General features: G+C 55.1%; 4 protein-coding genes across 4 annotated transcripts; all 4 read right to left on the reverse strand.

Annotated features, from left to right (window-relative positions):
- Window positions 1-205: 205 nt before the first annotated feature.
- GCG54_00005954 (pH-response regulator protein palH/prr-4) lies at window positions 206-2,383 on the reverse strand (the record flags this gene model as incomplete). The annotated part of the gene is made up of 1 exon (XM_045405969.1): window positions 206-2,383. One exon carries the CDS (start codon window positions 2,381-2,383, stop codon window positions 206-208), a length of 2,178 nt encoding a protein of 725 aa, XP_045265352.1.
- An 82-nt stretch (window positions 2,384-2,465) lies between these two features.
- GCG54_00005955 (uncharacterized protein) lies at window positions 2,466-3,257 on the reverse strand (the record flags this gene model as incomplete). The annotated part of the gene is made up of 2 exons (XM_045405970.1): window positions 2,898-3,257; window positions 2,466-2,785 (listed from the first exon to the last, which is right to left on the reverse strand). The coding sequence occupies exons 1-2, from the start codon at window positions 3,205-3,207 to the stop codon at window positions 2,466-2,468; spliced, it is 630 nt and encodes a 209-aa protein (XP_045265353.1). The 5' UTR covers window positions 3,208-3,257.
- A 4,552-nt stretch (window positions 3,258-7,809) lies between these two features.
- Window positions 7,810-8,941, reverse strand: GCG54_00005956 (Protein kti12; the record flags this gene model as incomplete). The annotated part of the gene is made up of 2 exons (XM_045405971.1): window positions 7,810-8,880; window positions 8,936-8,941. The coding sequence occupies 2 exons, from the start codon at window positions 8,939-8,941 to the stop codon at window positions 7,810-7,812; spliced, it is 1,077 nt and encodes a 358-aa protein (XP_045265354.1).
- A 312-nt stretch (window positions 8,942-9,253) lies between these two features.
- Window positions 9,254-11,028, reverse strand: GCG54_00005957 (uncharacterized protein; the record flags this gene model as incomplete). Its single annotated transcript, XM_045405972.1, has 2 exons — window positions 9,254-10,773; window positions 10,830-11,028. 2 exons carry the CDS (start codon window positions 11,026-11,028, stop codon window positions 9,254-9,256), a joined length of 1,719 nt encoding a protein of 572 aa, XP_045265355.1.
- Window positions 11,029-13,608: the final 2,580 nt, after the last annotated feature.

Consider the following 13,608-nt stretch of genomic DNA (forward strand, 5'->3'; position numbering starts at 1 on the left):
TCGAGAGCCCTCTTCCCCATATACACAAAGAACCATATCCATATACTCCGCAATATACACCTTCAAATTTGAAATACGGGCTCATGCCGGAGCCGTCCGTTGTTTTCCGTGACCCGCCCTGATGCGATGCAAAATAATCAAGTAAAACCCGCTGCGCCACGCTTATTGTGCTCAACAAGAAACAAACTCAGTCGCTCAAAAGTCCTCAAGGAGTGGGCGGCGGTCCAAGATCGTCCCCAGCTCTCCTGCTGTGTGGCACGCTGGGTGACCGCTGGTCGAACTCCTGGTGTTGAGGTCGGACTCCTGGCCATAGTGGCGGACGATTGACTTGAAGCGTGGCTTGGTCCGGGGATCGGTAAGAAAAGTTGCTCGTGGTCCTTCCGAGTGCTGGCGGATGGGCTGAAAGCGCAGCGGCGGGCGAGGGTGTGAGAGCCGAGGCGTCGCTTGTCGTTCTCACTAGTCCTACCCGCTCGGGAACATCTTGACTGCTGCGCTCCTCCTCCAATAATTGAGCCAAAGCTGCACCTTGTCTGGGTGGCGCAGGGATGACAGTGACTGGCAGGCTGTCTGTCTCGGGGGTTGGACGCATCTTTTCTCTAATCTTCTCGGCCTGGGTGGCGGCGAAATCCTCGAACCGGGCTTTGAGGTCCCACCGGCCCGTGTCGTCGTGGCCTCCCCGAATTTCTTCTTTCATTTCAGTCTGGGCCATGACCTCGGCGGGAGGATCACGAGCGTTGCGGCGGAAGACCAACGACCTCCACCCCTTCTTATTAAGCGACGGATCTTCTTGAGCTTCTGTGTCAATCTCAACGGCCTTATGAGTGGCTTGTCTCGGCACAGGCGCTGCCATGGAAAGCTCATCATTATCAGAACTAGAATCGCTCCTTGATGACAAAGAGCTACTTCTCGACATGGCGACAGTGGCGTTGCGTTGTGTCGCATGCGGGGCGACTTCGGGTGTTCTCGATGTCGTCTCTGTGGGTAATTGGTATCTGACGGCATAAACGGTGCTGGCCGCGCTCGCGGTGTCAGTACGGCTCACGGGCGTCACCGCGGGAGCTGGCCGTGATGGCCACATTGGCGGACGGAGCAAACCACCCTTATTTCTTTGCCCGTTCTGGACATTGGATGCGGCGTTGGCGGTGTTGTGGTTACCGCGGTACCTGTTGGTAATGGATGACATGCCGGGCCACAGGTTACCTCTGCCACCGGACTGAGGACCTTGAGCGCCAGCACCACCATCGGGACCGTCTGGGCCATCATCTCTCGGCCCGCCTCGGTTCTTTCTTCGTCGGAGCCACGGGAATTCGGAAGCGGACACTTCCAACATTTCGTCTCCATCAAAGATCTCCCGTCCCAGGATACCGTCCTTCTTCTCTTCTCTTTCCAACGCTTCAATACGTTCGACCCATTCCCATACTACCACACTGGCGGCGGCAGCACCGACCCAGCGAACGTAGTCTCCCCACCCAGTAAATTCAGGTTTTGCCATATCCAACACAAAGAATACTACCGGGACGAGAATAGCGAACAGGGAAAGGGTGGAGACAAGAATCATGTTCTTCATCAATGGGTGATAAAAGGCGTAACGCTTCTTCATAAGCGAGTAGTAAATGACCCACGCGGCGTAAAGTAAGCCGAGTGAGAGTTGGAATAGGTAGCTCAGTGCGGGAACGGCGTCGACGAAACTTCGGGGGCGGGCGTTTCCGTTGCTCCCGCTGGAGGGGTACTGGAAGCTGTTGAGGGCGCTGAAGATGAGGTTTAGGGTGATAAGAGCGAAAGCGGTCCACTTGATAATAACCTTCTCCCGCTGCCGTGGGAAGAGTCGTGTCAAGGTTTGGGCTTGCGCAAGCCACAGAAACGTGTCGGAAATGAGGCGGATGACCTTCAACTCGGTACCGTCCATAACCTCCAACTGCATCTTTTTGGCATCTTGAATAGCCCACTGGTACTGCTCCTCGGCGACTTTGAAGGTATCGGCGCTGGCAATCGTCAATGAGATCGCGACGGTCACGGCTGCTACTTTCTGGAGCCATGGACGTCCACCGATGCTGATTCCGTTCGAAGTTCCTCCGCTGGTGAAGCCTCCGCGTCGTCCGAGATATACAACGCCTCCGTCGAGAAAGGATCGGGGCGTAATAAATAACATGATAACCAGCATGTACGCTGTCACTGTCGTCGCGGCAAGAGCGTAGCATACTGGGAAGATTGAGGCGTAAAAAGGGTCGCGCATGTCGGTGTATTGAACCGTGCCTCCGGATGTGGTTTCTTCATAATTGATCCCGTTGTTCGCAATTATAATAGGTGCAGCAGTCGCGAATTTGACCGCGGCAGCCCCCAAAGAGGGCAGAGGACTCGCCGCTGGTAACACGGCGTCCTCCATTGTCGCGGCGCCGACTCGTCGAGTGCTTGTCGATGAGGAACAGAGCGGCCAGCCGCAGGCGAGGATTTAACGAGGTTTCCTCCTATTCGCGAACACTCGCCATCGAATTAACCATGCAGTGTTCGAAATTTTCGCGGAGTCGATTGACGGTGGCGGGTTGTTGTCGTCGGGGGGAAAACGCGAGGTCGTGGGCTCGGTCGGGCGGATGCAGCGAGAGTCGAGGGACACAGGTCCGGGCGTTCCAGTCTCTCCCACAGTACAGAATCGTCAAGAAATCGGCACGTAATTCGGGGGTCGAAGCATCGATTAACCAAAATCCTCCAGTGCCGGTGAAGTTAGCGATGAACGGTCGCGGTCGAGTTGTCGATAAACGGGTCGTGATTGCAGTCGTCAGTGGCCACACTGGAGAAAAAGGTTCCAAGAAGGCTTGCGTGTGGGGGATGTGGGAGGGATCGCAGGCTGGGCGCCGAGAGATTCTTGGGAGAGTTGAGGAACAGTCTGAAATGGGGGGGACGAAGGGCGAAAAAGGGAGAGCCGGGGGGGAAGACGGGCAAGTCAGCGCTATTTCGGGGGAGTACGGATTGGAGGGCAATGGGGGAGTGGCGCCCTGTATTTTGTTGCGCTTTGTTGAAATTGCTGGCCAGATCTGGGCTCTTTTCGCTCGGGGTGGAGTCGTAGACCGTCTCGAAAGTGTTTTGGAATAGTAACTCGGGGGGACGCGGATGGATATGGGAGATGGGGGGAAGCGACGCTGCGCTGAAGGGTGATGGGTGGTGCTGGTCGACTTGGACAGGGGGGCGTGGGGAGACTTGCTGCGGGAACATGGCGAAGCATGCTGTGTCGAGGAAGCATACTGTGTCGAGGGCGCGCTGCACTGTGACACGGTGAGAGACATAGGTAGTGTGAAGCGTCCGGGTTACTCCACGCACACCCTTCTGCCGTGCTAACTGCTGGGACTAACGGTGTTAGGCGCTACTGGATACGACTCAGGCGACGCGGTGTTGCGCGCGATTACAGTGGCGAGATTGCAACGGAGTCGAGTATCTGCCTATCGCAGAAGCACAGTTCGATGGCCAAAGACACTGTACGAGCACAGTCCCTAGCCAGAGGGACCGGCCGCTGTAAAGATGTCGCGACACTGCGCGATCGTGTACTGACAGCCTTGGCAGACCCGAGAGAACTCGGACAGATCTACAAGCCCAAGAAAAGGGTCTTTGCCGTTGAGGATTGGCAATTGACAAGACGGGCTGCGGATTCCGCTTCAACGACATCCGTGCCGTATTCTTTCTACATACATCGCCATGCGGCCGTTCAACTTCCCGCAATCTATCGGTCAATTAATCGTCGATCCCGTGAACGTGTTTGTACTGCGAGCTTTAGGGATGATGCGCGTAAGAGAGTGCGAGGCGGCAAGGTAGGAGCCTCATCGTCACCAGGGTAAGGTTGCGAGAAATGAGAGGGCATGGCATGCCTCTGTACACCCAGACTCCCAGAAGCCTCTCTCCTGTGCATGAAGCCTGCAGCAAAGAAAGGGCATTCAGTCCGCCTGAGCGTGCGATGGCACTGACACTGAAAGCTGTAGCGAGAAATGAGACGAGAGGGATGATGACATTTGCTCCCGAGTTGGCGTATATACATACATAACATGTTGTCTCCTGGTGTATATTGCATTTCTTAAAGAATCACAACAAGGCTGCATCAGCCATTCTTCAACATGAAGATAACTAAGGCAATGGCGGTGACACTGGGCCATGTCCGGCCGGCGTTGGGTCCGGCCGGCGTTGTTGAGCAGAATCCTCATGGCTGTCAGCAACTTGCAGCAGCATATGAGGAAAGACAGCGTCGAGTCTTCTGATTACATAAGATTCCTTTGGATGTAAGGTATTGAGAACAGGTGAGACACTGTACGCCCGACACTAGACTGGGCTGGCTGCATGGCACCCCCCGCCGTTAGTGGTTGGAAAAGCATGTCTTGCGTGTGCCTGCTGCGAAATACTGCGCGCAGGACTGCACGGCAGTGGCTGCTCAGCCTCCCCGCCTCGAGGGAAGTACCCTGAAACGGAGACGGGCAGCCGTGCTGATCAAGTACAAAATTCAGATGGCTACCAGCCGTCCCCTTGGGTTCGGAGCGTTTTGTCTTGGCTCTTGAAACGCGGGAGAGCAGGAAAATTGCGACTCTTTTCTTTGTCGTCGTCGGCATCCCCTCGAGTTCCCCTCCCGACGTCGATTACCATAGGGCATGATGAGGTGGTGTGGGACAAGGTCTCGAGAACGAGAGCTTGCGCGCGGGAGAAGCACAGAAGATGAGTGCCGGTGACATCAACCCGATCGCTGTCACTGGGGCTTTGCAACTCTAACTCGACGGCGGTGGTTGTGCCTAACCTGGCCCGTCCAGTCAGCATTTCCATCGGTCAAGACATCTAAAAGTCCAACTCACCTCACTGAACTGGTGTTTGAGTAAGCAATTAGACGGTCGGTGGGCGACAATGACCGTCTGAAGCGGCAAGAGATGGACGCTGTATCGAGCGGCCGTAGCGAGCAGTAGTGCCCACAAGCCTGCCGCTGCCTTCGCTTCGGCGGCCACTGGGCTGGAAGAGGAAATGATGAATGACCTGCCGCCGAAGGATTGCACACTGTGTCGGGGGTGTCCAGCACAGTGTTCGACTCTGGGTCCACCCCCGTTCCCAGGCTCGAGTGCATCCGTTCGTCTGTCCACCAATCATGACGGGCTTTCGGCGAAGTATGGGGACAAAATGCAGTGGATGCCGCGCGGGCCAACGTACCTAACGGGCTAATGCTCCAGGGGAGAGTCCACCACTAACAAGGGCGCTCTTGCTGAACGAGGTGTGGTTTCCGGTGCGAGCATCACCTTCTCGGGAAACTGGGACCGTCCATGTCCAGATGAGGGAGGAGGTTGAAGCCGGGGCCAACGGCAGATATTCATCGACGCAGGGGAGTTGAGGACATCGTCTGCCTCTTGGGAGAAGGTGCTTCTGAGAGAGAAATTGCAGATGGCCAACAACTCGTCACCGGCGTACAAGACGTGGGGGATAGCCAAGGTCAGACGGGAATTCAGGTCGGAGAGAGGAAAGTGATGGACAGCCCAAAAACCTGTTCGCTCTCTGGATAAATCGAGCTGGAGCCAATCACCAATCTCCGAACTTATGGGCCGCATCAACCCCGCAATAGATTGCAGGTGATTGTGAGGTGGTGGTGGGTGGTGGTCTGGCCTCAGTTGCTGTTCCTGCCTCCCAGTTTTTTTTCCTGTGAAAGGACGAGGGGAAAGGACGTGGCTTGTGCTCCTCCTTCTCCAGGTTGTGCTGGTCCAAGTGATGAAGGAAAGAACGGCCAGGCAGCTTCCCCAACCCGAGTCCCAGTCTTTCCACACCTGCCCGTCTTGGCTCTGTCCCTCTTGGCAAAGCTTATCGCTCGTGGCTGGCCCAACTCTTGGCGATTTCCTTCCCTTCATCGTTCCTTTTCTTTCCGTCCGCCTTCCGTTTGGCTGCAGCGTCCATGTGCCTCCGTCCAACACTCCCGCCTGACTGCAAATGCCACTTTCCTTCTCCAGACGAACTGCATCTCCGACCCCAAAGGCGCACTTTGCCCATCTCCGCCATCAGGGCAGACATCGACACCTTCGGCAGAGAGACGGAAACACCACACCACACTCAATCACACAATCAGTCCATACGGAGACTTTCCGCTAATAGACTCCTGTCGCACTAATTTGCTTTCCACGGTCTGCAGCTCGCTCCGGTCCGTCGCCCTCGTCAACCCAATAATCCTCCTGCTGCTAGTCAAGCACAATTCCCCCGCATCGTGCCTCGTAGCGAAAGTACACGACTTGGCTCCTGTCAGCCTGCCTGTCAGCTCAAGGTGAGGCGACTCAAGCCAGCACGGATTTACGTGACGCACGCCGGCAAAGTCTCATCTCAAAACCCCGAGCCGACACGCGACAATTGCTGGCACTGACCAGATGTTGCCACATGCTTCGTCTCGAGCTGATGCCAATGCCGATCCAGACTGCCTGCGAATCGCCCAAGCTGCCAGTTTCAATTTTATCCAGTCCGGTATCACCGCCAGCCTGGTATGCTACGTCGCGCCGGCACCTTTCCTCTCCCAGAGCCGCGGGACCTCCTTTCTTTCTTCTAGTCTGGTCTGGTCTTTATTAGCCCCCGTGTCGTTTTGAGCCACGACTTGCCCCCAGCTCACATCATGTCTTGGCCTCCGACAAGCTTTCACCCGATGCCACGACCCTGTCATCACCTGTGCAGTTTCTATTCAGGGCTCGGCGAAACTCTCAGAGACGTGGAATCGCCAAGTCGGCCCCATCCGGTAAATCTCCTATTCCCTCAGCTGCGCGATCTCCCGACACCTTCTGCGTTCCCTGGCGCAGCCTTATCAAGGGGCGGCGTAGACGGATTCGCTCGCTCCAACGCGGCAGAAATGCAGCACGTGGGCAGAGTTGTTAACGCCCGCTCTCGCAATCTGTAAAACACCTTTGCCGCCTCACTTTCGTGAGAAAAACGAGGCCGGGCTCTATTTCGGGCAGCGGAGCGGATGTTTGCGCCCCTCAGGGCAACCTGCAGCACCCACAATGCTGCGATGAGGCTCTTGGCGATGCCCAGCACAATTTACTTCACTTTCAATTTCCGAAAGTCTATCCGCGGTTTGTAAGTAGGTAGGGAATATCACGCCAACACGCTCCAGACTCCTCTGCGAGGTTTAAGCGCCTTGGCCTGCTCATTAGATACGCTACGCCGTGCCAACAAGCTGCACGCTTCCCAAGACGTGTCCCGTCTGCGCCAATCACGGGAGGGGTGACGCAGAAATCTCCTGATCCAGCCTTGGGACTGTCATAACCAACTTAGAGATCCTGTTTCCCCGAGGTGTTGATGCTGTAGCGTTCCTAGTTGGTCCTTGAAAGCACCTTGCAACACGTCAGGAACCGTCTGCATATTGGTTGCCGCATCGTCGTCGTTGTACATTGTGCAGGACGGAATGCCTCAAAGCCCAGCCATCGAGCACGTAGAACAGAGAAGGTGATGACACCGTCTACAAAACAGTTTGCAGATACATAGACTGCAGCCCTCGGCGATTTCTCACCTTCTGCCTCTTTATGACTCGTCGCCCAGGCCTTGGCGGTTTAGAGCCAGCTTCCGAAGTAAAAGTCAGGCGTATCTAAGGATGTGTGAAACCTTTGACCAGACACTCTGCGGTCTGCTCAAACTACTCTGGCTGAGAAACAGAGAGCATCCAGCTTGTTCTTGGCGTTCCTCGTGATTCCGCGAGCCGAATCTGTAGCTTTGGAAGCATCATGATACTCTGATACGCATCAAAACTCGGCAGCAACCGAAATCATGATGTAAACCATTCAGGGGTATCAATTCTCCAGTCTCTCTCACGACGACCGACGACGCCCATTATCACCCCTCCTTCTCGAAGCTATCATTGAGATACCCGACAAAACTCTCCCTCATCCTGTCCGAGCTAAAGTTCCCGACACCCTCAAGCCCGATACCCCCACGATTCAACCCGACAAAGGCCCTCCTCAGCCTCTGCAGCTGCGGCAGCCCGACCTTGCGCCCCGGAAGCTGCACAACCAGATCCTCGCCGCTGCCGCTACCACCGCCGCGGGGGATCTTCACCTCGCCGCCCTCCTCGTCCCCCTGCCCCTCCAGGATCTTCTTCACCACGTCCTGCGTCTCGCGGTCGAGCACGTACAGGTAATCCCCTCCCGCGTCACGGCTGCGCTGGACAGTAGCCTGGTTCGGCTTCACCACTTTCCTCCCCGTCCCCGCGATCGCGTCCCAGATGTCGTCAAACACCTTGCCCGCCTGTGTCTCGTCGTCGTCCCAGATGAGCGTGAACAGCGGGCTGTCCCACCTCGTCATCGGGTTCGGCTCCTCGTAGCGGAAGACGAGGTTCTCCCAGTTCTCCTTGTCGTAAGGCTGCTCCTCCACCTCCTCGTTCTCTCCGCTCGCATCGTCGTCGGCCTTGGCTTCCACCTCTGAACCTGCTGCGGCTGCTGACGATGTCGCTGCAGCTTCCTCCCTCCTCCTCAGTCTCTCCTCATTAATTCCCCTCGCCCTGTCAACCCCGCATCCGATCTGCAACACCACGCTCGGCGTTCTCACGGCTTTCGATTCGCAGTGCAGCTGGTACCGCCATCCCTTGATGTAGTTCAGCCCGTCCAGGATCACAATGTCGCGGTCCGTGAGCACGCGCTTGACGGCGCCGTAGACCGCCGCGCGGGCGTCCTTCTCCGAGGCGTTGGCCGAGCGCGTGTGCGCGCGCACCTTGTCCGGGTCGAGGTCGTACACGTCTCGCGAGATGGACAGCGTCGAGTCGGAGATGTAGTGGAGTCTATAGGGCGCTTGCTTGCTCGAGGACGAAGAGTCCGCTGCGGCGGCGGCGATGCGTTTTGCGAGGTGCGCTTGGAGCTGTTTTGCGCGGTGGGTTTTGCCCGACGTCGGGAGGCCGGAGACTATGATTAACTACGGCATGATGCTCAGTCATCAGCGCTCAAATCTGAAATGTGGATTTACTTACCGGCATTTTAGAGGTTTGGGTTGTGAAGTTGAAGATTGAATGCGTACGCAGTACAAAGTTAGCCGGAGCTTGGAGGGGTCGATGGGGAATTTTCGCGATCAGCTACCCCACCTACCGCATTGGGCTCAGTGGACTTGGGCCAAGGATCAAGGTTCAACAATCAACGGTCTTCAATGAAAAACAATCACAGCACAGGACGCAGGTACTATGAACAAATCATGAAATAGATTTAAATGGGTATCTTGGAACCTCATAATACCATGTAACGCCCTTGCCTCAGTCTCTCCGCGAATCATACTTCGAAAACCATACCGGTCCTCAGTCTGTCATGTCATCATCAGAGTCCTCTGAGAAAGAGCCCATGATGTCAATGTACAACAGAATGCGCTCTCCAGCTAGATCCATCATCTCCATTGCATAGCGGTCTTTGTCGCCCAAGTCCTTTTGCTTCTTACCATTCCTCGTCTTCATCACCTTGCGGCCGCTAGCCTTCCACTTGCGTGCCTCAATGCCCGACTCAGCAGCCGTATGGAGCTTATCCTTGGCAGCTTTTATTTCCTCGGGGGACATTTGGTGCAGCAGGTTTTCGAGTATCAATGCGAGACGTGCATTGTCTGTTGGGTCAACGGTATTCGCATGGTGCGGCAGATAGCAGTGCTCCATTACTTCAGCGTTGACGATGATGCCACCGCTCGAAGGTGCGACCTTCCTGGGGTCTTGGTATCGCGACGGCAACAAGTGGTCCAGCTCGGTCGTCAAAAAGTCGATCTCGAAAGCGCGACCAACGTGAGAACCCATGTCCGAGATAAACTGCTGGAAGTATGCTAGAGGTTGCGCTTTGAGATGCATGATGAGGTCCGCTACGTAGTCTCTGTGAGACTGAAAGTCATACGGCAGACGTTCAGAGACTTCAGATAACAGATCCATGAGACGCAGACGCAAGGGAATAGACTCAGCCAATTCCGGCGTCACAAACGCACCTGCCCGTCTCGATGGTGTGCGTGGAGTGGGTGGTTCCTCAGATTGAGACTGCTGGTCGTCTGATTCCACCAGGTCGTCATCAAAGTAGTCCCCAAACTGGTCATTCTCAATGTCTAGAGTGGCCATCCTCTTGCGCTTCGTGTCTTCGCTCGGCAAGCCCTTGGTCTCCCTGTTGAAAATCTCAGGAAATTTGCTCATGGCCGAGGTGTAGCCATCGGCAAAGAGGGCTTGCGAAATCATCTTCAAGCCACTCCGGTTGGAGTCGGCCTTTTGCTTGACGTACATGACGAGGATAGCCCCCTTCAAGTTCGTCCAGTCCGTGTCCTGGGAGGAGCCCATCGCCTCTTCGTCCATCCGCCTACGCTCCTTAAGGTCAGCTTCAAGGACGTCGAGCATGAACTCCAGCCAGGTCTTCCAGTAGCGCCATCGGTTGGGGTGGACGCAACTGCAGTTGAACGCCCATCCAACGACGGCCCAGAAATCTTGGGCACGGTGCCAGATACTGTCCTCGCCAGCCATCTTATTGCCTATCTGATCGCCATCGATCTCGTCATCCTCCTCGTCATGGTATCGGTTCCGGCGGCCGTAGCCTCCTCCGTGGAACTGGAAGGCACCCTTGAAGCCTGCGTGGATGGGTCCGACGATTGCGAGGAGGTTGCGCAAGTAGCCAAGAGTCTGGGAGCCGACTTCGAGCCGGTCGGGGCCAGCAGCACGTGTGGTATGGCTCGGGGGGATAATGAGGGTATTGAGTAGAGCGAGATGCGTCACCGGTGGCACGTAAACGGCTTTTTTGGCAACATCCTGTCGAGAGGAGCCTGCGGTGAGGAGGCTATTGAGGAGCCCGAGTGCGCCATTGTCTGGGTTGACTCGTCAGCAGGGAGCTTCGGGGAAGTGGGCCAACCAGGCAACGCACAAAGATGCTCTTCTAGGTAAATCTGGCAATGCGCCTTTAGCTCGCGAGGAAGCTGGTTCGCCAAAGTATACCTGGGACCGGCGGGAACGATCGGGCTGTCCATGGCATCAGGGCCTGGGGGCGACTGGAACGCGGTGCGGAAGGAGTCTGGCGATGATACGGCGGACAGTTCCGTAAGAGATGAAGATACGACTGCCATGGTGGGCAGGCAGCGGCAGCGGCGCTGTGGGTTTGACGCGTCTGAGTTGCGACGACGCGACCGGAATGCCCTGGGCAGGTTGTCGTCAATTAAAGTCGGAGGGGTCCATAGAGGACCCTGCCGGACTTTAGACCCTCTATCCCAGTCGCAGAGTGGTCCGCGCGTTGGGCAAGCGCTAATCGGCAGGGTTCATAGGGGAGTGCCTGCCTAAATCGGTCCTGGCTGCCTGTCCTCGGCTCAACTATCAGAGTCAAATCGCGATCGAGTCCGGCGTTCCTCAAGTTTACAAACTTGAAGGTATCGGGTGCCAATGGTTGATGTGCCTACCTAGGTTGACGCGCCTACCTAGGTTGACGCGCCTACCTAAGTCGAAGATGCCTGAAGTCAGTTTGCAGCGACGATATTTTCCCTTTGCGGGCACTGGCAGCATGGGTGAGTCGTCTGGCCAAGAGGTCTCACATCACAGTCTTGGAACGTTAGGCACAGTTACGAAGTATGAAGTCAAAAGTATGGTATATTGATAGATTGATAGCGATTTAAAACATTATAACACCCGTCTCTCATTCTTTTAAGCCGCACCCTCTTGAAGTATCGTGGTATTGAGTAGTACGCCATTCTGCTGCGTAGCCTACCCCCAGTCATCTACGACGGGTTTCGAAGCATTCAATGCGCCTTATCGCGCCCAGATTCTAGAGGTTTCGAGCACCATAGACTAGGCGTTCAGGTCAGCCATTGTGAAATTCGAGGTTGAAATTGACAAAGTTGAAAATCGCCGATGATTTTTTGGGGCAGTGCATGAAGCGAACGGTTGTGGCGCATGGTGGAAGTGGAAGTGGAATTGTGACTTACAAGGGTCGAGGGGTGCTGGGTCGGGGTTGGTGGGCTCTCCGCCGCAGGGAGTGTTGACGAGATGCTCTGGCTTGGCAATCATCGCCGTTTGAGGATGCGATATCGTGGGTTGCAAAATGCAAGTGTTGTTAAGAGTGTTGGTTTTCCCGGGTGATCGTGCCTGATGAGAGGGGGTTTCTTTGGTGGTGTAGTGAGGCCTGGTTTGCGTAAGGCAGCGGGTAGTGGGGTCTCTTGGAGATGCAGATGATGAGAGTGTGAATGGGTGTGGTGATGCTTGATTGGGATGAATGAGTTGGTTGGAACCTGTTGAGATGTGGCAAGAAGTGCAGAACTGAGGCCGAATATAAATATCCAGAGATATTAGGCAGGATATCTGCGGAGGTCTATATCCCGAAGTAAAGCGACAGGGAGTGCGATCAAGTGGAATAACTGACCTCAGAAAACGCCATTAACACCTGAATATCGCAGTTGCGAGACTCTGGTGTGAATGGAAGTTCCAGATCGCGGAGTCATACCAGAACACAAGCCCCAGCCGGCGCGCCAATGAGGACCAACAGGCGGACTCTGATTCGACCATTTTGGGTGCTATGGCTGGTTGAGGAACGTAACATATGCTGCCCCCCGCGAAGTGTTTGACCGCAAACGATTAAACGTGCGGGATGTTTAAGGCAGAAGAGGCCGTTGTTCCGGGATTTTTAGGCAGAAGCTAGACCTGACACAGAGAGCAGGTGAGTAGACGGCAGGTCGACTCTAGCAGTTGATTCACTGATCCCCTGTCGCTGACTTGCAACCCTTGCTACATGCGCATTCCCGGCCTGCGAGCTGCAGGTGCTGAGCCACGTCATGATAGAGAGTCCGCTCGTCGTATTCCGCAGTTGCGTATTGTCTGGAAACATGGCAGAGCCGCAAAGATGAGACTGATGGGAAGGAGCAAGAATGTATTCGGATCAAATGATGACTTGCCTGTATTGTTTTACGAGCGGACGCTGGCTTCCGAGGATATACAAGGGCAAATGCGGCAGCTCTGTGGCCGCCTGCAATTAAATGTTAATTGATTTACTGGCATCTTTAGAGAATCGCCTATTTTCTTCTAGGCTAGAGCGACTGCCTCTCCGTGGGCTCATGTGTACTCTAAATTATTATCGTTGCCGTCTTCGTTGTCGACTCCGTTATCGCCTCTATTGTTAGATACTGTTTCTTATCCTATCGCGTTACTCGTCGCCCTCGATGGAAGTAATCAAGTCCACAGGAAATGCAGGCGGTCTCCTTCAGGGACGCGACGCTGATTTCCAAAGTATGTGAAGGAGATTTATGTTCCACGCGCTTATGTAGAGCTTCCCGATGTAAAGAGAAGTCCGGATTCTAGGCGATTTACATATAGTCTTACCTGGCGTTTGAATTGAAACCTCGGCCTTTAAATCTTTAAATGGGCAGTTTTCGCAGACACCTGATGAAGAGAAAAACCTTTGAGGGGGCTTAAAATGATCTGTGAATGCTGTGTGGCTAGTCGGCTACCTTGCTTAGGTAAGGCGAGGCTCCCCCCCTGGGGACCAAACCTGGAACAAAATAAGTTTAATGAGCCTCGGTGGGAGTTAGTGCGGTTCATGCTAAGCTGGCTATGCAACTACGCCTAGAAAGTACTGCGCTAACAGTCGAAAGTGAGGTTCGCGAAAACGCCCGACTCAACCAAATCCATCCTGCTTCACCGCAACCCTGTTGTCACTACACAAG

Source organism: Colletotrichum gloeosporioides (genome assembly GCF_011800055.1).
Source record: "Colletotrichum gloeosporioides strain Lc1 chromosome Unknown consensus_36, whole genome shotgun sequence".
Lineage (NCBI taxonomy): Eukaryota > Fungi > Ascomycota > Sordariomycetes > Glomerellales > Glomerellaceae > Colletotrichum > Colletotrichum gloeosporioides.